The sequence below is a fragment of the Aythya fuligula genome, chromosome 18, assembly GCF_009819795.1.
Source record: "Aythya fuligula isolate bAytFul2 chromosome 18, bAytFul2.pri, whole genome shotgun sequence".
Lineage (NCBI taxonomy): Eukaryota > Metazoa > Chordata > Aves > Anseriformes > Anatidae > Aythya > Aythya fuligula.
Window position 1 is genome coordinate 10066984 of NC_045576.1, and position 23240 is coordinate 10090223.

Below are 23240 nucleotides of genomic sequence, written 5' to 3' on the forward strand. Positions count from 1 at the left end.
GGGAAATAGACCTGAAATTTGGACATTTCAATGGGGGTTTAGCTTCACTGAGATGCTGTGTCCCATCCTCCATCCTGCGGGTCGTGCCCAGCTGGATGCCCCCAGCCCCACAGCACCACCACAGCCGCGGTGAGGCAGCACAGGAGGAGCAGGTCATCCCCAAAGCTGGCAGCAGGATGCTGCCCATGGCTCCCATCCTATCCCAACAGTGTCCCCTTGAGGCTGTTGGCTGAGGCAGCCTGGGAAGAGCTCTCCCTGCGGCATGGGGAACCCCAGAAGCTGGCCCATGGCTGCAGGGCGAGGATGCAACAACTCCCACGGGAGCTGGGGAGGCTGGAGGAGCCCAGCCCAGGAACCTCCACCTGGGAGAGGAGCGTGTTGTAGACACCGCGTGGCTAATTAAGCATCTCTCTTCTCCCTTCCCAATTCATCCAAACAATACCTAACATTGCAGCACGCCAGCATGGAGCTCTCCTGCAGCTGGAGATGCCCTCCTCTCAGGTGGTGGCCCCAGCAGCACCAGTAGCACCAGTAGCACCAGCAGCACCAGCAGCTGGCAGGCCACAGAGCCGTGGGAGGCGGGCAAGCAGGGCACGGGGCTCCCTCGCTGCTGCCAGAGCCTCCTTTCTTCTCTCCGCCAAACAGCAGGGAGTTTTCTGAGAAACTGCCCACAGGGAGCGATCACTTTTTCCAGTCATTAACCTTACACATCCCTCACATTATCGGAATACTTTGGATGTCTAAGTTGCTGCAGTGAGCTAATTCCTCCAGGTGACTCCAGGCAGCTTTAAATGGGCTACTGCACAGCGAGGGGATTTGAACTGCCGGAGCTGAAAGCGCTCCAGACTCCAGCACGCCAGGCCTCCGACGGGGGCGAGATCGTCAGATGTCACCGTGCGAGCGCGGCGGCGTGGCAGGAGGGATGTGGGGCCTCCGGAGCTCTGGTTTCCCTGCAGGCAGCTGGGGGGTCTGCAGACCACGGGGGCTGATGGAAAGGAAGGAGGGAAAGCGAGGCGCAGGCTGGAGACTGACCACACAGGTGCCTGCTCCCCTGGGGAAAAATATACGGGTCTACAAAGTGAAAGAGATTGAAAGGAAAGCATTTCCTGAAGGGGTAAGTGATGGGAGCCCATAGTGCTGTCCTACGGGATGTGCACGGAGCTGTGTCTGGTGTAACTGCGTGATAGAGGGTGTCTGAGCAGCCAGGCTTGGATCCTGAGGTCTTTCCTCTGGTTTTGAGGAGGAGCGTGAGGCCGAGGGACCATTTAATGCCCTGGCAATATTACAGTAATTCTTATCATATAGTGTGCGTGATATTAAATGGCAAAATGTAACTCTTATCCATCACATCTTCCTGTCGTGTTTCCTGGATTACACCGTAACTGCCTGATCAAGAGAGGCTGAGTAACAAGATCAACAAAAGCTATCACAGGAAACATATTTGTCTCTCATGGGCAGTGGGTGGACACTGCTAGTGACTGCCACAGCAGAACCAGATCCTTCCAGTAAAGCAACGCCAGGAAGAGCAAACACAGAGCCATATAAAGAGAGGCACAAAGTCCTGTTACCCTCAGTCACGTCAAAACCTGGCGTGCAGGCACCGCGACTTCTGATGCAGCAAGGACTGCCCAGGTCTCATCCACGTTGTGTTCTACCAAAGTTATACCTCCTTTGCCTTTCTAGAGTTCTTGAGGCTGATTTATCAGGGCAAAGTCAGCCATGTACAACGCGCTGAACAGCAGCTTCACCTCCTGCCATGCACACGGGGACCACTGAGCAGGCAGGAGGGGAGACTTCAAATCCCACAGTAGAAATCAGCATGATGAACCACGTCAGCCACACAGGCAAAACTTCATTTACACTTAAAAAGTACAAAATAGCAACATCAAAAGTCACAGGCCGCATGGCCAACTTGCAGAATAATGGCCCATGTCACACACATCCAGGAAACCCCTCTACATTTGAACAAAAAAAAATATCTTGAAACTCCAGTGAGACATAAGGAAAGCAATGTTCTGAGACTTTAGATTAAAAATCTAAGACTATGATAAAAACACAGTTAAAAACTGTGCATCAGGCAATGCATCAGTCTAAGTTTGGAGAGGCTCAAAACGCCACCACAGACTTACTTCTGACCTTCCTGAGTGTTGCAGGGATACAGTCCAATTCATGGTTTCAAGACCCATCCTGGCACTGAGAAGCCACAGAAGGGAAACTGGAGCTGAGGCAGAAGTGCTCTGGAGCCTTTGTTGCTCTCCTGCACCACTTGCTCTTCAGGATCCTTTTTGGTTTTGCTTAAGGGATGGTGCTATGCCATACAACACTTGGCTTCTCAGGGAAGGTTTGATTTTTTTTCCCCAGCTATCAGCTGTTTCTTAATGAATTTGATTTAAAATTAAGAATTCTTATCAATAGTAAGAGGTGGAACCAAGCTGGGACACAGACACATCTGATCTTGGCAGTGCTTGAAGTCTTAGTCCTGCTCTGAAAAATGCCTGCAAGCTCTGCTCCAGCTGTGTTGTGTACAGTGTGCTGACACCTCATGGCCAAGCAAGTAACTCCGATAAGACACCATTTCCCAGGATATATGTACATAAATTCTCCATCTGCTATAAGGCAAGAAATGAGGTTAATTTATCAAGAAGTCTATAATGAATGGATCTGAATATACTAAAGATAGGAAACTCAGTCCAGAAATGCTTCAAATTCTTGAATTACAAACAGATGGGTATATCAGAGTTCATTACTCATAGATGTCATAGCTGGAGCTGCCTTGATGCTGAAGGATGGCTCTAGTGCACTTCTTTAACAGCATGGCCCATGTACTGAGCCATACGTGGCAAACCTCAGCATCTCAGCAGGCGTCTGTTCGTTAGGGGGTCACATCTCGGCTGCTGCAGGCGCTGCTGGTTACCCAGCTCTGCCCTCCTCTGCGGGGCTCTCCCAAGGGCAGATCACCTCCTTTGCAGATTCCTTACAAACCTGGTGGCACTTGCGTTCTTCCTCCGCAGAGTCTACGGGGTAGATTCGTCTCTCCAAAGGAACGTCCATTTTTATTTGGAAGAAGCTGTGTTGTGAAATAAAAACTCATCACGCACAGGGCACTCCTTGATGTGCTCTCTGAAACAGCAAGCCTGCAGCACGGAGTCTGGCTTTGAGTGTTTTATTGTTCAAACCCCAAATCTCAAAGCAAAACTCCTGGGCACAAGCCCACATAGATGGAAAATGGAAAGAAAAAAAAAAAAAAAGTGCACTCCAACAGCTTTGAAGCAAAACTGCTGTGTGCTGGCGTGCACAGCCAGGTGGATAAAGAGCCCTCAGATTTGTGCTTCTGAATTTACAATATGGACTCAGCCACTTGGTCAGCAGTGTAGGTGGATTAATAGGGGCTGAGTAGACATTAATTTCAGCAAGGGACAAGGCCAGGGTTTGGTCTCAAAAGTGGCAGATTCTCTAGGCAAAAAATCCCCACTCTTACAGTATCCTGTTCCAAAACAACAAATGTTTTGAGGTTCTCTCTCAAGGTTTCTGCTCTCTTGTTACTTCTGGGTCTCCTCTGACCATTAAACCATACCTGAACCAGAGCTTGAGAATAAACACAAGCATTCAAGTGACTTTCAGAATTCAGGGACCTAAAGTAAAACCTGGGAACCTTACAGCATTAACAGGAGGCCTGAGTGCAGCAGAAAGGAACAACCAGGACCACCTCCTGCCTGTCTATCAGCAGAGAAAATGCTTCATGCAGAAAACAAACAGAAGCCAACAGGACAAGGCAGTTTTGAAAGGCTTTCTGTGATTCAGGACAGGCAGATCAAATACTGGTTGTGATTTGAGTTGTAAGAACCCTTCTGTAGCTGGGTTCACGGCATCACACAGCCACACAGTGCTAACAAAACACGCCAGCGACCAGCTGCCGTCGGTCTGAGGACCTGAAGGGCACCTTGTGGAGATTGTGAGACTGAATGGGAGAAATACCTGAATCGGACAAATTTCTGCTAATGCAAACAACAGCTCGGCCACACCGTACGCAGCTGCCTCATGGCCGCTGGTGCCCAGCACAGGCGGGAAGATGGCGGCTCCTCCATTTTGTGCCCAAAGCCTGTGAGGAGCGGAGGCACTGCCCGCTCGCCATGACAGGCGAGGGAAGCCCTCAGCGAGCGGGCACGGGGGAAGACGGCGAGAGCTGACTGGAATATGAGGCAAAAAGCCTGCTTTGAGGGCTCTGTTGAGAATATTTAGCCATGAACTAACCACAAAACCAAACAATCCCTGAGGCGAGCCCTTGGGGGAGGCACCCAGGCGCAGCGCTTACCTGCTCACCGCCTTGGCGTCCTGCCGGAGCTGCCGCTCCCGCTCGCCCAGCGGCTGCACCTTTCCGTGGGGCATGGTCGGGCACCTTGGTGAGAGTGTGGCGAAGACGGGCGAGTTCAGGCAGCCCCTCCTCAGGAACCGTCTGAGGGAGAGGGCAGCCATACGGGGCTTGGCAGGTGCCGCAGCTCCCACCTTGTCGGGGAAGGGGCTGGGTATGGCCCCGCCGGGCTCCTGCTCCCTCTCGGTGCCCGCCGTGCTGTCCAGGGCCACGCTGATGGGCGATGGGCAGGCGGTGCTGTGGGGCAGGGCTGTGGGGCCGGGGGACGCGGGGGGCAAGCTGCTGGTGCCAGCGTAGACGGGCGGGCGAGGGGCCGGGGAGCTGAGGCGGCACGGCTGCAGGGAGGAAAAGGAGAGGCTCGGTCAGGGCAGCTGGCTGGTGTCCCCAAGCGTGGGGACAAGGCTTTGTCACCAGCCCCCTGTCCTGCACCCCCAGCCTGCCCAGAGGGGAGCGGAGGAGTCACGATTTTCTCATGGAAAGCACCAGGATTGGTGCTACCGGCCTCGGTGGGTGCTGGTGGATCAGACGGGGTGCTGCAGGAAACAGCAGCTTGTCTGAGTCTGCTGTTCTGAGAGTGTGAGCGCGGCTGTGTGTGGTACAGCCACGTTTAACCCAAAGCACCACTGTGCCAGCTGCTGTGGTGCCCAAGAAATAGGACAATGAGCTCAACCCCCTGATGACTGATAATACAAGACGTCACATCTTGTGCTGAAGGCCCCACTGTCTCTAGCTGGTGCTGTGAAGACTCAGGCTGAGCTAACCAAGCCCTCAGGAAGAGCTGGGGGACAGATTTGTCCACAGAGTATGTGGTGCGTGCTCAGGACCTTCACCCACTTCACCACCAGCAGAAATGAAATGCAGCTCAAGTGTCCAAAGAGAAGTGCTGAGAGCAGAGGCACATACAGAAAATACACGCATGCATGGCAAAGAGATGACACAGTGAGGGATGAACATGCTGAGACAAGACAGAGAAGGATGAACCGGGTTCTTTTTTCATTTTCTATTTATTTTTATTAGACAGATGAATGCGCGGAAGTGATGGCCAAGAAACAAACAACATGCTGCTCTGATTTCCAATGGAAACAAACAATTTCTTGGCTAACACAAAACAAAGTTCAATTTGTACCATGGTCACACTTTGTACCATGCAACCTTCCTCTTCAGGGACCGAGCAGCAAGGGACCAAGGAGTGGGACGTTGGGTTATACCAGCTTATTCAGCCTATAAGCAGAACAGAGCCAGCTTCTGCCTGCAAGTGGGGGACTGGTGTTTCACAAGCACGGTGACTCGAGAGCAGGCAGCATTAACCCATGGCGGTGGGGCAGCAATGCAAAGCGGAGATGATGAGAAAATCAGAGAAAGGAATGGACGGAGATAACATAAAAAGCACAGAGACAGACAAAACAGAAGGAGAATCACAGGGACCGACTGGAACACACAGATTTGTTATTTATTATTTATACCCTGACTTGATCTTCCACGTGTTGCTGCTACTGGCAATCCTGACACGCTCGGTGTCCCACAGTACACAGACTGAAGGGACTGTAGAGCTCATCACAGCCAAGCAGCTGTGGACCAGCCCTGCCAAGCTCTTGAGTACCCTTCAGTGCTTTTATGTTAAGGTGAGGTGATGGTACAGTACTTCACATACAGAAGCCTTGAGGTTTTAAGCATTTACAGGCTGAGCCTGCTCCCCCTTACAGCATTGCAAAATTTGCTAGTGCTTCCCTTAGGAACATGAGTAGGGACTCAGCAAGCAGACCTTGACAGCAGCACTGAATACTCCTGTAACTTGATTTCAATTCCTCTAAACCATTTATCACTGTTAGGTTAACAGAGGTCACACAAATCTCCATAGCTCAGCTGCAAAATGAAGAAGGCTGGTTCTGAAGTGACACCAGATCAGACCACGTAGCCCTGATTCTGCCTCTGATAACACATACAGGGAGGGCAAGAATTGCCGTTCAGAGCTGTCTGGACCCATGGCCTGGCTGTCTCCCTGTCAGGGAGAGGCTGGTCTCCATACACCCTAATACCTCAGAATTCCCACTCGCATCCAGTTTTCTCTATCTCCATTTTCCTGTAAATTCATTGCAGTAATAAAAACGGATGAATAATGCAAGTAGGAGTTCAGAAGTTTCCTGTATTCCAGTGCTTCCCACCCAGTCCCTCCACTTCCCCTAAATTCTAACAAACAAGGAAGTTTTTCTGCTCCCCCACAATTCTCTTTACTGGCTTTGCAGGAATCTTCCCACTTCTGGTAATCATCAGCCTGGTCCAGACAGGCAGGGGGTTCCCAGCAAAGCCTGGAATCTCCCGAAGCTCTCTAGTGCTAACACAGTTATTTAGGTTTCCTTATTCTAAAGAGCAAAAGAACAAATGAAAAAACACTACTTAAAGTTGAAGTCAGCTCTTAACACCTCTGCCCTGTTTTCTCCTTGCCTCTGGGCTACAGACCAGTGACAACTAGAACTACCTCCTCTGAATTTTTTTAACATTATAAAATACAATAGCAGGAAAAAGACAAGAGAAGAGGCAGAAAGGATTTGATAAAAGAAACACAAAGCTGTGGCTGTATCTCTTTAGCTCTCCAGCAGGCTCCTGAGAGGGATAGCTCTAAGCCTGCACACCTAGCTTGTTGTGTAGGGGAGGAACAGGGAGAGCAGAGCTTTCTACTGATCATCTCCAACGAGATGGGGGGGATGTTGTTAAAATTCAAAGGGTCACCCAAACCTTCAGAAATGGCCGTGGTGCTATTCTCACAAGAAGCCTAGCCCACCCTTCTCTCTGTGACTCCTCTGCAGTGACTTGGAGGTGGAGGATACTTCGGGTGCCTTATGGCAGATGGAGAATTTATGTGACCGCTCCTCTCAGGGGGGTGCCCACTGTGCACCCCCTGGGAGGGTGCACGTCCTGCTGAGAGGATGGATGCCAGCACGGACATGCTCTGAGGTGGACTGCCTCACCCTGCTCCGGGGAAGGCCGATTTGAACCCAAAGGACTGGGACAGCACAGCTCCACTCTCCCCTGTGCCATCCCAGCTCCTGGAGGAGCAGGAGGCAGGGAGAAGGGCCTGGGCTGCCCAACCTCCTGGGGTCTTGGGGCAGCCAGGAGGCATCGCACCTCCGTGGTGTGCACAAAGGGGTTCTGGCCCTGTGCCACGAGCCTGGCACAGCCAGCGGCCTGGCTCCGGCAGCATTCCCATGCCTGCCGTGCCTGGGAAGTGACATCTGCTGCTGCAGAAGCCATGGCAACATGCAGGAAGCAGGCTGCTGGCAGAGCTGGCCTGGGAAACCTAAAGCAGCACTGACACCTTCAGGAAGGGGAGACGAAGCTCAACACCAGCCTCAGCTTGTCTTTTCCCTGCGCTGTGCCCTGCAGGGCTCAGAGCCTACTTGGGAGGTTCCTGCTTGAGCTGGCTCCTCCGATCCAGCTTGCTCATGACCTGTGTGATGTCCACAGTGGTGGCAGCTTCTTTGGCTTTGGCCTCTTCCTCTTGCTGCCTCAGGATGACGGGGCTGGGGCTGGAGCGGAGCTGACGGCGGCCAAAAGGGAAATTGGAGCTGGGCAGAAAGAGAGAGAAGCAGGGTGTTACTGAGAGGTGGAAGGGCACCGAAACCACACCGACACTAACTGAGCAAGGAACAGTGTCCCTGAAACCCCTGCACCTCTGGATGGCCTCAGGGACACGGAGTCACCAGTTAGAAAAAACACGCTGGTTAAATCCCCGAGGCTGTGCACGGGGAGCGGGGCACCTGTCACAGCACCGCTGGTACCTGACCAGGCAGAAGAAAGGCTCTTCACACATGAAACAGAGATGAATCTCAGCATTTTGGCTGACTTTGCTCTCAAAGACTTTTGGTCTCTTAATGTCTCTCCCAGAAAGAAGCCAACGAGCACTCCAGGAGCTCATTACAGGAGGGCAGGCTCAGATACCGAGAGAAGAAATGCCGCTGGGCGCTGTCACGCACCCAACAACAGGGAAGTGCAAGTGCAGACTAGGTGGTTTAAACAGGGCTCGGTGACTCAGTGTCACACGCCAGCTGCAGAACTCCTAAAAGAGTAAAGGCGGTCTTGTTTCTGCTCCTAGTGGGGACACCGAGGCCAGCAGATGTCCAGTACACCGCTCTTTTGCTGTAAGCATTCAAAAGTAACTCACAGTCCTTGTGAACCCAAACAACGGCCATGGGGTGATTTTCTTCTCAGTAAGATCAAGATAAGGAGCAGTGTGGGTGGTTCTGGCATCCCCGAGACCCCAAAAACACCTGCTATCTGCTTCAGCAGATGCATTACCAAGCAGTGCAAACAAATGTTAAACCTCGTCCGGATGGGGTGCCAGCCCTGCAGTGCCCTCAGCGTGCTGTCTCAGCACTGCGTGCCCAGGACAGGCCCTGACAGACGTGACGGTGGTCACTGGGGGTCAACCAACATCTGCCAGCACCCTTGTGATGCGTGGCTCAGGGAAAAACTAACCAAGCCCCAAGCAGGAGGGTTTTGTTGGTTTTGTGTTTTTTTTTTCCACTGGCTTGAAACGGGCTCTGGATGAAGCGCTAGTGTGAAAGTCCACGATTCCTCTTTTTGCTTGTGAGGCTGGCGAGGGGAAGAGGAACAAAAAGAAGCACACCACCCAGCCTGGCTCTGACACTGCACATTCTGCTTCAAGAAGCAACTGCAGTTCAAACACTCCAAATTTGCCATGCAGCTCTTAGCTTGGTTTGAAAAAAGCCATTTCAAGCCTGCCCCTTCTACCTTGTGCCCTCACAGGTACGGTGCCATTCGTTTCCATTTTGGCTGCCTTTCACCTTCACATCACAGGGTGTGAGCAGCTTTGTCCAGGCAGAGCTGAGCAGAATCCACCAAGGACCCTGCAGTGGCTCCGTCGCTCCTCCAGCAGCCAGTGCCTCGCGGCTGGGAGGTTTCCCATGCCCGGTACGCAGTGCTCTCTCCTTCCAGGAAAGGAGCCGTGATTAATTCAACAATCACAGCCTCTCTAAACAGACCCAACACACGAGGCAGCTGAGCAATCGGCAACTATATCCCGGCTGCACGTGAGCCGTTTCCAAAGGGCTCATAAATAAAGAGCGTAATCAGTCTCAAAGCAAGGCATCTTCTAGTGAAAAAAAATTATTTCATTAAGCACAGCTAAATCATAGTAATTTTGCTGCAGCTCAGGCTGTTTCTACCCTTGCTACAACAAGAAAAGCAAACCCCACAATTACATCCAGTTTCACTTGCCTTTTTTTGACAGTCTCTTGAGGCACAACAGCCTTGGCCAGCATTTCCTTGTATATTGGAGACTTTAAATAGCGGCCATAGGAGTCCTACTAGGAGAAAAAAGGGAAACTGGTTGTTACGGGCTGCAAACACCAAACACCACCAGATACAGCTGCTCGGGAAGATGGGAATTGGAAAATCTCACCCAGCAGCCTAAGAAACTTAGCATCTCTCAGGAAAACGTAGTTACTGAAACCAATACCCTTTCATCTTGCAAAATTCCCAAGATTTTTCTTTTTCCAGTAGAGTTTCCCAGGTAAGATTCAGACCAAGAGGTCTTAATCCAGGCCAGAGCTGTCCCACAGCCATTGCAGGGAGAAGTACTTATGTTTTGGAAGCCAAACCTTTCAGCAGCTGGCTAAAATCAATACAGCTCTTTTGCTTTCATTGTCCATCTACATTAGCTGCTGACCTGGCCAACGATGCTCCTTCCTGCTACGTGCATTTTGTATCACTTATAAGGAGGAGCTGTAGGCTATCGGTGGTCATCATGCCCTAGTGAAAGCCCCGACATTATTACCTCCTGCCCCTGTCAGCCCTCAGCCTGCTGCACCAGGCAGACCTCAGAAAGGGGCATCCATCAACACAACCACAGAAAAATGCTTTAAAAAAATAAAAGCAGTAAAACTTATTTTCAAGAGATTAATCAGGTCTGGCTATGCTCTAGGGACACAACTCATGCAGCTGGATCACAGGTGCTCCTGCCTTTTCCATCCACTGCTATGAAACAGCTGGACACAAGCATCCCCCCACAGGGACACCTGATGTTGCACACAGCGTGGTACCAGCCAAATAAAGGAAAATAAAAGAAAATGTAGCTGACACTGTACTAAACGCTGATACTAGGAACATCTAAAACTTTCAGGTGCTGAATTAACACTGAGTTAGCCTCACACCGGTTCTGGAGGTAAAAAGGCACCAGCATTTCAATTTTTCAGCCAGGGAGTCAAACGATTTGCTCAAGCCTTGCAGGAGCTGGTGACCAAGCTGATGTCAGAAAACAGGACTTGGAGCAGACACCCAACCTCGGCCACCGTGGGGGCAAGCTGCCTCGGAGGGAGGAAGCAGCAGCACAATACAAAGGCCTGAGCCAGTGCTTGCCTAAGTCAGCACATTGGAGGGATTTTTCCAACAGAGGCCACTTGAAAGCGACAGCTGATAACACTCAAAGGCACGGAAAGGCCCAGAGACCTGGAATCCCCCTCAGGCTTTGGAAACAAACACCAAACCTTTTTCATCAGCATGTAAATGTGGGTCTGAGCAGCATCCAGCACGTAGCGATGAGGGTGCTTGAGGCCTTTGACAGTGATGCCCATTGTGGTGCCGTCAATGTTAATCCAGCGCCTTGCTCCTGGAGCCAGGAAGAGCCTGCAAGGAGGAGGATCAACAGGGCCATTAACAAGTGAATTCCCAGAGATTCCTCTGCCTCCGGATGAAAGGAAAAGTCCCTTCAACTTCCCACTACAATTTGCTGTCCTAATCTTGGGCAATCGATCTCCTCCTCAGCAGAGTGAGCTGTGTGACCTACAGTTGCTTCCTCAATGTAAAACTAATTTTACCTCATTGGAATCAAAAGGGTCTCTCCACTCGCCTTGTGGCAGCCCCAAGATATTTGCTATTCCAAACCTGTATTGAAAATACACGCTGAGACCTCTCCTTGATGAGATTTAAATGTCATACTGGAGAACAGAGGGGAAAAGGAGCTCGATAACAAAACAGTATTTATGCTTTCATCTTCACGAGCTCCTTTCCTACACGGGGACATAGCACAGCCATACTTAATGACAGCTTACAGAGGAAAGCCTCGGGAATAAATTGTTTGGAGAATGTGAACACAAGGAAGGAGTATATGGGACTCATGCAGAAAGTTTAAGAAATGTAAAATTTCCACACTCACTTGTAAATTTCTTCTGCTTTTTCTTTGACCTTGGATTGGTCTCCGTACTTGAGATCCTCACAGGCTTCCCAGAAACTCAGATTCTCTCCTGCATAACAAGGACTCAATCAGCAGAGAGCGAGAGCAAGGAATTTGCAATCCCATTTATTAACTCCTAAACCGAATTTGTTTGATTCAGTACAAGTTGGCCCCAGCTCAGAGTCTTACAGCCACCTGTAAATCTCCTTGAGCCTGCAGGAGGAAACCGCCTTCCACTGCCTTCTGCTCAGTGATAAAACCTGCAGGAGGATGTGAATTCAGCCAGTTCCAGCTTGCCTGGGACCAGTCCCCTCGCCCAAGGCTGCTCTGCGCTGTATTTTGGGTCCTGTGCCACTAGGTGGTATTGCACGCACTGGCAGCACAGCCACTGCCTCCAAAATCACTTCTACTCGCTCCACTTTTTGACTTTGTCATTATGTAGGACCAAAGCATCTATTGGAGTCTAAAGGAAAGGGGCAGCGAGCAGACCCACCACTGAACTCCTTCTTCAGGAAGAGCTGGAAGTTCTGCCGACCTTTGGGGTCCCGGATCAGCTCGCTGAAGTTGAAGGCCCAGCGCTCCACACGCATTCTGGTGGGGACTTCCACCCTGCAAAGGATGAAGGCAACCAGCACCGCCAGTTTCACGGGGCCCATCTTAATGGCAGATTAATTAAAACCGAACCGTGCTTTGCTGGGGTGTCAGGAGACTTCTCAGCATTTTCTGTTTTGCAGAATGCTGTAACGAGCTCCTCGAGTCAGCCCACTAAGCAAGCAGTAATTAAGCAACTTGGTACACAGTGGGATGAGGATTTATCTTGGGTTTATTCTGCTCTCACAATGCCGGCCCAGCTTTGATGGAGGTTTGACTCAGTCCCGTTCTGGAGGAGGGACTGGTTGGTGCTCAAAGCTTTGCTTCGCATAAAGGCACTCTGTGAAGGTACCTTTGGGGCTGTCTAATGGGATATCAGCACTGTAACAGGATTGCTGCTCTCACGTTAGAACCAGCTACATGCTGTATGCTTCAAACCCGGAGATGCCTCTGTGTAATTACCAGATGCTGTCTGAATGGAACACCAAGGGAGACTGCAGAGAAGGGGTGGACCACCAGCAGGTGTCTCCAACCCAAACTCTCTATAAGAAAGCAACTTCAGGTGTGTGTGGAGACCAAATAGCTGAACTCCGAATTGCTACACCACTGGCAGCAGCTGAAGTAGTAAGGTTAGCACTAAATCCAGTGCTATACCTGAGCATAACTGGTCATGTTCCACACTGCTGTGCTAGTAAAACTGGACTGCACTTATCCTAGGGGAGGATTAGACCCACTCGGCAGCTTTTAAGTGCATACTCCCAACAGTTCAGACATTTCTGTAACATTAAAGAAGGCCCCACTTCAAGAAGATAATGCTGCAAGTTCAGCACAAAGTATTCCCAGGAGACACTTTCTGTAGCTGTGTCAGAAAGGGAATGCTTCCCTGCTCACAACCAGAGACCGGATATCACGATGAGATCAATGCTTCCCCTTTCTGATCTCTATCAGCATAAAGGTCAGCGTAAACCACAGGCTGGCAAACGAATATAAATACATACAGCTTGGCGTTGAGATCCCAGAACTCAGGGTCGTCTGTTACCCAGGGGTTGCTGGGGAGACATCCCGACAGGATAGGGTCATTGGAGAGGAACTGCTCGGAGTACTTCACAAGCCTGCAGGCAAATCCAGCAAAACAAAAATCTTAATTTGCAAGCAGAGTTGCTGCCAGCCCCGTTACAACCACCAAGTGGCTGCACAGATTTCGGGTATCTTCAGAGGTGCAGCCTTACCACGGGGGTCTGCAACGTGACCCCTGCCTTACTGCAAAAATTGATTCATTAGTGCTGTTCATCTTTTCCCCTTGCCTGGCAGTAATCTCCCGAGTGTCTTTCAAAGCAGGGATTTTGTCAGCTGAAGTGCTGGGAAATCCCAGACTCTCCTCCCTCCTTTTTGCCTCCTCACTTCAAGAAGTGGGACTGAGCCCCCAGACGAGTGCTGGTTCCTTCTCCAGCCAGCAGCTCAGCCTGAGAAACGTCTGCCTGTGCTGTTTCGTGCCACACACTACAAGGAGGGAAGTGCCAGAGAAGAGGAAAGCAAGCACGGCGTTTGCTCGGGCTGGGTTCTCTGCAGCCTCCTGGCAGGGTGTGGGAGTGCCCAGCGAGCTCTGGGAGAGGTGAGGTGGTGCTGGAGGCTTCCCCGTGCCACTGCTCACCTACCACACAGCCCATTCCTCTGCAAATGAGTCTGAGGGCTCAGCACAAAGTAAAAATCTCCCTACCCTAGCAGGAACCAGACAAACATTTCTCCTACCTTCTAGGCTGGCGAGACTGGTAATTACAACCAATTTCACTAATGTCCTGGAATTTTAGCTTTCTCCTCCCTTTTTCATTCTTGAAAAAAAAATAAATTCCTCTGGTTTCTCTGTTTCAAACTCCTTCCAGGCCAAGCTGCTTTTACGTGCTCAGAGCTGGGAGCGCACTGTCCAAGGGCCCGTAGCTAACAGGCACCTTGGCACGGATCCCTCGGTTCTACAATGCGACTGCACAAAGCACACCGCAGGTTTGGCACAGGAGTGCTTGATCCTATCTTCTCATCCGAAATGCCAAGGCATTCAGCACCTGCATAATTCCATCCGATCCATGTATTCTAATCAAGCTGCAAATCTAAACCTGTCAACTCGGGTAACATTGCTCCGTCCTTTGAATGATGAGTGCTTTGCAGCTCCTCCTAAATCAATGCAATGCTCTGATGCATGCACATTATCTACTCACTGATCTTATCCTCATCAATAATAATTTGATTTGGAGCAAATCCCATAGCTCAAGGTGGGGATCCAACTTTTCTAAGGAGTTTTTGATCCAGACACTGGGTATTATCCATCATAAGACAAAGAGTACTGTGTAAAAAATGTTTGTGCCAAACAGTTAAGCACTGCAAAATTCCTAAAGGCAGACAGGTGCCCCCAGCTCCAGCTCACAGGTTGGAAAATTGAGGCAAGAAGCATTTCATGCAACCAGGCAGTCAGTGACAGGTGAAGAAAGAGCTGCTGGTGCCTTGCAAGCTGTGGTTCTCAGGAGATGGCACAGCTTCCTGGGCTCATCCTCCTATTTTGTTCATCCGTAACTATCTTCTGTCTAACAGGCCTGAGCATCGTGTTTATCTCAGGTTTTATAGGAAACACTGGATGGCAAGGACTATGTGAAAAAGCCTGGGGATGTGGACTGCACCTCCAGGGAGCTGCCCAGCACACAGGATTCCAGGTAAGAAACACCCGTGGCAAATGCAGCAGCAGCTAACACTGGGACTGGGAGCTTTGCACTTAATTGGCTTCATCAAAAATCTGATCAGGAAACACTCCCACTGAGAAGAGGACTTGCTAATTAATTGCTTGGACTTTTCCTGGGGAGGAAAGTGTGTTCCTTCGTAATGCAGACTAATCAGAGACTCCCCCAGCCCTGCTGCCTTCTGAGGGCGATACCTTTTGAGCAGGAACACTCCCTGGGGCTGAATCCTGGGGCCAGGAGGGTCGATCTGTCTCCCTGCCTACTCATCCCACACAGAACAGGCACAGGACATAGGGCTGCACCCCAGCAGGCCAGCCTCCAGAGCTGCTTTTCCAGCCTGCAGAGCCAATCTCAAAGGGGAGCTCAGCACCCCCCTGCCTCGTGCCTTCGGGCGCAGACAGGCAGGACGCAGACAGCACTGAGCGTGGCCACCGGCTCGATTCCCCCGGTGAGTCACTGGCTGCCAGAGCAGAGCTGAATCATCTCGCTAGAGATGAGCGCCGGAGCCTAATTAAGGTGTGGACAGAAAGAAATCAGGACTTACCCTCCAAGGGAGACGGAAGATTTCACTCTGGACTTCATGATGGCCAGCTGATAGTACATGATCTGAGAGGGATCAGAAACAGCCGTGGTTAGGAGCAGGGAGATGTGAAGACGAGGCCAGCTCCATCCGAACCTGAGTGCTGGAGGAGGGCATCCTCCCAGTAACCCGCTGGATGCCCACGGAATCACAGAATCCCTCAGCTGTCACAGTGAAGGGGCTATTTTCACCGAGCTTATTGCAAATATCACCAGAGCATTTTGCAATGTGCAAGTAATTAAAACCACTCTCCATGCTATATAAAAATTGGGTAATAGCTACCATTCTGGGCACCTAGAAACGCTCTGGATGATTTAGCATGTAATTATCATTGATCCTTGGCTGTCTCTACGCTGGCGCCGCTGGATGTAGCTCCCATGATTTCCCCACCACTAATTTTGATCGATTGGATTTCAGCCCCGGTATCAGCCCTTGCTGAGCCTTCCCATCGCTGGGAGAGCTGCTGGCTGCCTGTAGTGGGAGAAAATGTCCTGAAAACATATTGACTGGAAGCTTCATAGCTCAGAGACTCTGACAGCCAAACCCAGGCATTTCTAAAAAGTTTATACCCTGTAAAGGGGGCTTTGGTCCCCCACACAATACTGAAATAAGCAATACATACAGGCTGAACGTGTAGAAATAAGGGAATGGTTAGTTACCTCTCTCCTATAAACATCCATTGTTTTTTTCTGTAACATAAAGAAACAAAAACCATTAAATTGGGGTGGGTGCTTGCACTCACCTTTTTTTGAAACACGAAAACACTATCGTGGGGCTGCTGTTGTGCAGTGCTCTCCAATTAATTCTCATTACAATTAAAATCAAACACAGCAGCTCAGCTAATCAGGGTATCATCAAAGCTAAGAGCATCCACACACCGTAAATCGTGCCATTAGCTCTATTTACTATTTAGTGTTGCTTCTTCCATCACAGCCTGCCTGTGTGCCTTCAATTAAGGGGGTATTCTAATGTAGCTAAAATAGATTCGTTTACGAGACACAGATTAGATCATTCAATACTCGCTAAAGGAGACAGGAACCAACACATTGCAAAATACAAACACCACAATTAAAAGCCTCAGATGCAGTATCTGCTGCGCAAGGGGTGCTTACGTCGGGGTTTGAGGAACGCAGACTGTGTTAGATGTCATCCACAAATGAGCAAGCAATTGAAGGCAAGAAATTAACTGCAGGGTGTTTATTCACCCAGCTTCCTTTGAAGCACAGTTACTTTGTGGGAAATAAGCTTGAGGAAGGAGAGCAAAAGACAGGCTCAGTCGGTGATGCTCCCAGCAAGCCTTTAAAAGCTTCTGCAGCCTTTCAGTTCTGCATCTCCCATTTTAGCCAACAAGAGCCCTGCAGCTCCTCTGCGGCCCAGAATCACCCCAGCCAATTAACCCCGTGGCAGACACCAGGCTGCAGAGTGCCTGCTGGAAGCGCAGCGTTTGTGAGCGGTGAGGAAGGCAACATCTGGCAGCAAATGCCAGAGGCAGCCTGCGTCTCCCACCTTCCCAGCAGGGAACCTGCACACGGAGCTGCCCCTTTTGGGGCTGACACATCAACGGGGTACAAAGCTCCTGGACAACAACAGGATCGTTGGCCACAGGGCTCTACAGCCTCAGAGCTGGAAGGCACAAGGACTACAGAGCAGCTTTTCACCCTTCTGGGCTTAGCTGCACCCCTGATGCCAGGAAAGCTCTTGTGCGGGCACCTCTTCTTCCCCCCCATTTCTACAGCAGCATTATTGTTTCAGATACGCTGTAGAAATGGAAGTCAAAATTTAAAAAAAAAAAAAAAAAAACTCGCCATCTGCTTGCACAGAGAAACGAGCTGCAGTCACTGTCCTAGAAACGCCCTCTTTAGAGAACTTTCTGTTTCAGGTCACCTAATTCCTGCACAAGAGGAGCTCACTGTCTGCTTGGGGAACCTGAGACACAAGTGAGGCCCCATCAGATTTCCAAAGCGCCAGCTGACCTGTTCCGTTTGAGGAAACTTAAGAGTGGCTGGGGCATTTACTTCAGGAAAACCAAGAGGTTAAAACCATTAGAGGATTTTAAAAGGCCCCTCATGTCGTCTTCTGCTTTGTCAGGCGGGTGCCTTGGGCAGGCGCGGTGCAGGGGTGAGGAGGTGGATGCTGGCTAACAGCTGGACGGCAGCTCACGAGGCTGTTAGGTTGGGTTTGTCTTCTACAGGGGTCTCAGAGTCACGCAGCACACCACACACACACGAGACAAATAGCTGTGGGGAAAGAGAAAGAGAACCCAGTGAGTTAAGCGTTACACAGAGCCAGAAATAAATTAAACTACCAGCACTGAAGAGAAGTTATGTGTACATATGTAAAAAAAAAATCAAAGCTAATGAGACATCTGCATACAGGGAAAGATTTTTTGTAGGTGCATCCTACACCGAGGACCCCCTCCTGCTGCAGCAGGTAGGAGCTGGGGGCGATGGCATGAGAAGGGCTGAGCATGGCTCAGTTGTCACAAACACTGAACTGGAGAGGACTCAAACAGGAACCCAGCACGGAGCACAGCATCCATCGCCACACCAATGACTGCAGGCGCTGGCTGTGCTCAGCCCTCTCCAGTTCTGAAACCAATAGCAACTGGGAAGGATCTCAGCTGTCTCACGCCATGGCTGCACATCATTTCATTTTCCTTCCTCCCACAGTGCTCCCCACAGCAGCATTTCCAGCTTTGCTGCTGGTACCATGACCCTGGCTATTCTCTGTGTCCTTTGAGCTCTGCCCCACCCCAACCCCCAGCTGCTGACAGCAGCAAGGCCCCATAGTACCCCTCCACCCTCTGCCATTTAGAAGGAAATCACATTTGGAACAAAAGTGTAATTTCTCATAACGAGATTAATTTTGCAATGCGCTTAATGAGTGACTTAGCGCAATTACCGTGGATAAGCTCCCCAGCCCTGCAGGCTTCCAATCAAAATGGCAATTAGTGAAAGAGCTCCGGCTGACTCAGGCGAGGGCCACATGCTCATTAGAAGCACATCCTCCTCCCCAGGACCCAGAGCAGCCTCGTCACAACCTGCTGCTGCCAGCTGAGCACTCCCCGTGCACGCAGCTGCAAAGCGGAGCTGGGAGCCAGCCAGCACCCAAGCTGAGGGCTGATCCACGTGGCTGGAGCCCCGAGCTCCTACAGGGAGCTGGGACATCCCCTGCTAGCTTCCAGCTGGATGACGGACCTCCTCTGCTCTCGGTGTGGGCTGTCCCGACCATGCTGTGGAGATGATGGTGATGGGTTTTGGCCCATCGGGCTGCTGCGCAGTGTTTGCAGGGGATGCAAACAGCTGGACAGCAGCTTTCACGTGTGCCCAGATGGAGCTCAGAGGGAATTTTAGACCTGGTCAAATCACCCTGCAGCCTGCCTGTTCCCCGAATGATGGCAATGCCCCCCTTGCAGGTCAGTAAGCAGCAAAAATGAGCACGGGGATGCTGCGCAAAGCACCTGCGCCAAGCACGGGGCAGCACCAACAGCCTGCCCCCTGCACAGCTCACTTTCCTGCAGTCAGAGCAAAAACCTGCAGGCACAGCCTGTCTCAATGAGCAGCAGCACTGGAGCATGCAGCCAGCTGCTTCTGCACACACAAACCCCCCTTTTGGTGTGCAAACCTCCCTGCAGGCAGCCAGCAGGGAGCCCTGCACTCCAGAGGTGAATTCAGCACCTAGCACACACCCATCTGCACACACAGCCCTGCTGCGCTCGTGTTTCCCTGCCCAACAGCTGGAAATCAGCCTTTGAGCAGTCCAGATGTTGGGTTCCTTTCAAATAGCCGGTTTTCCCCCCGATCTTGTTTATTTGCTCCTGATCCCGTTGGTTCACCAGACGGATGCAGCGGAAGCCGCGTGTTTATGGGGCAGCCAAACTGACGGGGGCTGGGGAAATTCAAGGTCAGCAGCGACTACAGGGAACTGCTGCAGCTGGTTTGCTGCATGCAGCACACCAGGGTGTTTCGTTCAGGAGTCCCTGAATCCAACACGGTGATTTTGGCTAGGCTAGAGCACCATTTTAAAGGCCTTCTGCTCACAGAAGAAGGCAAAAGCCGCACCTGCAGGAGAGCCAGTGGGCTCTGGCAGTTGCCTGGTAACTCACTGAGCAGCGATGCTTCATCCTGAGCCCGAGACCTGGGTTAAAAAAGGCTAAAGCAGCCCTTAATTAGCTGATCAATGGACAACGATTGCTGCCTTGCTTCTCCTGTCCAGCTACAACTCCTAACTCATTCTCATAGCGTGCCCACGGGTCAGTGATGAAAGTCCCCTTGGAAGGAGTGCAACGTGTGGCTGAGCGCCTGTTTATCTATCAATTAGGGCAAGCAGCTCACCAAAGGGTCTGAGGCAAGCGAAAAAGAGATGTTCTTGCCACTAGCAGCTTCAAAGAAGCCATCCTGATGTCAGGAATGAATTATCACTGGGAGTCTTTTCTTTCTCGGCTGTCAAGATAAAGGTAAATTAATTGGCCAGTGAAGTCAAGCTATTTCTAGTGGGATCGGAGTCAAAAATACAACAAATGGGTGCTGGATTCAAGCCCTCGTTTTCTGCTCCTGTTGTTTCACCTATGTCAGAGCAAGAGGCTGGGCCCATGGAAATCATCAGTAAAACTCCCTGCTGCCTTAGCGAGGGATGGGATACAAACAAATACAGCCCAGGTCCGAATTTACAGACAGATTCACCCCTTCTGCTCAACAGAGGCTGCTGAGCCACAGGTGTTTCTGTTTGTTATGCTTTCTGCAGCCTGCAGGGAAAAAGAAAAAAAAAAAAAAAGCTTCAAGTCCAGTGGTGAATATGTGTGAGCTTTTGGCTGTCCACAGATTTTGGATTTTTTTTTTGGTTTTGGATGCCTATGGGCTGTCAGGCTATTTGCTAAGCTAAAACCTCTTGTGTCAGCTGTAAAACTGTGGGTGAGAAGCTGGCTACTCCTCTTCCATTTCTCTCTCTTTCCCCCCTCCTGCTCTCTCTCTCTCTCTCTCTGTTTCTCTTTCCTTCTCTCTCAAAAAAAAAGGGCTCTCTGCAGCTGCTACTTACAGCAAGAAAAAAAATAAAATACACCCCAAACCTACATTTTGCTCATTTTCAGTCTCTATGGTAACAGAACACAGTTGGCCAAAGCAATTATCCTGCCTCTGGCTGTTGAGATGTTTAAAGGCTGTTACAAAAATGAGAAGTTGTGGGAATGCAGCGAGTGTGATCGCAGTCCCATTTGCATTTAATTGCTGAGACACGCTCTGGCTTCACTTTCAGATGAACACCATTAAGTGCACAAACACAGGATCGCTTTAAAGGGCTGAGGAAGGAGCAGGAGATCAGCTCCAGCTCCTCCTCGAGCTGCATTCACCTCATTGTGGACTCCAAACCAGTCCCACCCAGTTGCAGCCTCCACAGTCTCAGTTCATTAATTGTGTTTCTTGATGGTTCGGCCTCACAATGTGAATTCTCACACAACTATTGTGTCTCCCACCCACCACCCCAACTTTTTGCCACACGTTTACCCTCACAGAGGGATTTTGCCATTTTAATTTAAACTCCAATCTTTCCTCTGGTCCTTTACACTCCTCAAGCCCACGCTGAGTTCATTCAGCACTAATAACAAGGCAGCAATCAGCATCTGCGGGTAGAGGATTCCTTAATTCAGCCTCACCAGCAGAGAAAACACTTCCTCTAGCTACACACACACTGACGGCTGTGTCATGGAAGCTGATAAAGCCAGAAGAAGCTGCCAAAACCTATTTTGAGGGCCCCACACCCTGGACAATGAGACAGCTTCAACTTCTGGCACATTTGGCTGTCGTGGCCGGGCTGACTTGCACAGCCCACGTTCCCCCCAAAAACACCATCCCGGGGACGTTGTCTGGGTCCTCCCAAACGAATCCAACAGTGAACAAACGTTGCCTCACCTGGTTTACCTTATTTTCATTGGGATCGGTCGCGCGGTCTAATCCATACTCCAGGACGTCGAGCATGCCGGGCTGTTAGGAGCAGGAAAGAAGCAGAGCTTTGTCACTGATTTAAAGTCAGGGGGACACACGAATGCACAGGGAGGCTCCCAAGCCCTGAGGGCTGCCACTCGTCACTCTCCACTCTCACCTTCAAAGCCTCTGACCTGCGAGCACGGAGCACAGCCCCAGAGCAGGCTGCGAGCAGCACAGGTTTGCCTGGCACTGCTGAGCACACGTGCCCCAGGGGAGCTCTGCCCCATCTCTGGGAACTCTCCCCTTGAGCACGGATGCTGCAGCCAAATCTCCTTCCCTTGCCCCTGGGAGAGCAATCATGGGGAAGGTGGTGTGAATTCTGGGCTCATTTTGCATCCCAGACTGGTTGTGGCTGGGAAGGCTGGTGGAGCTGTGGATTGCTCCCGTTTGGGCGTACAACCTCCCCCCACACCTCTTTTCCATGGTTGCCACCGAGTCAGTCAATTCTTCAGCCCCGTGGCCCCCTTTTGCTCTGCTCATGGCTCTCTACATTTCATAGAGGGTCCAGGCTGACCCCTTCCCTGCAATGGGGTGCACACCCTGGGGCTGTGACCATGGCTGTTCCCCTAGCAGGCAGGAGCTTGTCCCAGGGGCTCTAAGGAGGGCACTGCTGAGATACAAAGCCACACACCTCCATCCTCTACTTACAGGAGTCCTGTTCACAAGCCAGTAGGCTCTCTCCTGGCAATCCAGGGCGTACCTGTCCGCCTTCTTCCGCTCCTTCCCTGCCCTGCAAAGCCAAGAATGGGAAATCAGGAACGTTTCTCCCCTAAAAACATCAAGATGACAAAGGCGGCACATCCTCAGCCCCCCCACCATGGGTCCCAGCCTGGCTGCACCATGCTCTGCATCAGGCTCCTGACCACAGCCTCGCACAGCTAATTCTGGCCTACACCGCCCGCCGTTCACATGGCCGCGCATGACTGCCGCTCCTCCCTGCTTCTAGCTTTTGAGAAATCGTCTTCTTCCCGAGCTCAGCTGGAAGCAGACACATCCTCTTTTGATCAGGCAGCCAGCCCTGCGGTCGGGTTTCACCCTGAAACCCCCGCTGCCTGCAGCCAGCCCTGCTGCTTCGTGTCCACCCACCCCCGCTGGCACCGTGCAGTACCTGAGCAGCGCTCTGCAGAGATGCTGCCCACACCCAGCCTGGCACCCCTCGGTAAAAGGCACATTTCTCAGAGAAATTATTTGGAAAGCAGTGCCAAGCTGCGTTCCCAGGCACTAAAAAACTCAATCTCTACTATTAAGCAGAAGAGGAACTAGCGTGGTTTGGGGCTGAACCAACTCATTTTTTCCCAGACGAGTTCTGGGCACATTTCAGTGCTGAGCATGGGCAAAGGAGCATCCCCGACGGGGTGTTTGCATGGGGCCACCCTGCTGTGGCCGAATGCGGTGGCTGTGGGCTGCTCTGCACCACTCAGCACCACCGAACAGCCTCAGCTACGCTGAATCCACTAGTTCAGGCACTGTGTCAGCATCCACCTCCAGGACGGCATTTGGTATCTCTGAGCCCAAGTTTGACCTCAATTTACAAGAGCAACAGCGCCGTGCTTAATGAGACAGTTATCTGATGAGCTGCACGCTGACGGCTTGGCTCCCATCCCAGCGAAGGCAGAAACGGCTGCAGAACGGCAGGGGCAGCGCATGGCACGCTGCAAGGTAAGAAATGCTAAAAGGAAGCCACAGAACGAGGCAAGATCTTATCTCCAAAGGAGCGATCCCATCTCATTTCCACCAACTTTCCTGGGAATCTGATGGATTCAGCTCCCCACATCAAGTCGTTCTGGCACGCTGCCTAAGCATGTATTTC

The 23240-nt window shown here is 51.2% G+C and overlaps 1 protein-coding gene across 1 annotated transcript in view; it reads right to left on the reverse strand.

Moving 5' to 3' along the window:
* Positions 1-1879: 1879 nt before the first annotated feature.
* The window catches only part of RGS9 (regulator of G protein signaling 9), a 32965-nt gene continuing 11604 nt past the window's right edge, over positions 1880-23240 (reverse strand). Inside the window, exons 8-19 of the mRNA XM_032199983.1 lie at positions 22079-22160; positions 21365-21427; positions 16112-16141; positions 15417-15478; positions 13148-13261; positions 12052-12167; positions 11541-11628; positions 10873-11011; positions 9605-9690; positions 7815-7932; positions 4313-4704; positions 1880-3067 (exon numbers count right to left, since the gene is read on the reverse strand). Coding sequence (XP_032055874.1) covers positions 2911-3067; positions 4313-4704; positions 7815-7932; positions 9605-9690; positions 10873-11011; positions 11541-11628; positions 12052-12167; positions 13148-13261; positions 15417-15478; positions 16112-16141; positions 21365-21427; positions 22079-22160 — 1447 coding nt within the window. The 3' untranslated portion in view covers positions 1880-2910. The remainder of the gene's footprint in view (positions 3068-4312; positions 4705-7814; positions 7933-9604; positions 9691-10872; positions 11012-11540; positions 11629-12051; positions 12168-13147; positions 13262-15416; positions 15479-16111; positions 16142-21364; positions 21428-22078; positions 22161-23240) is intronic.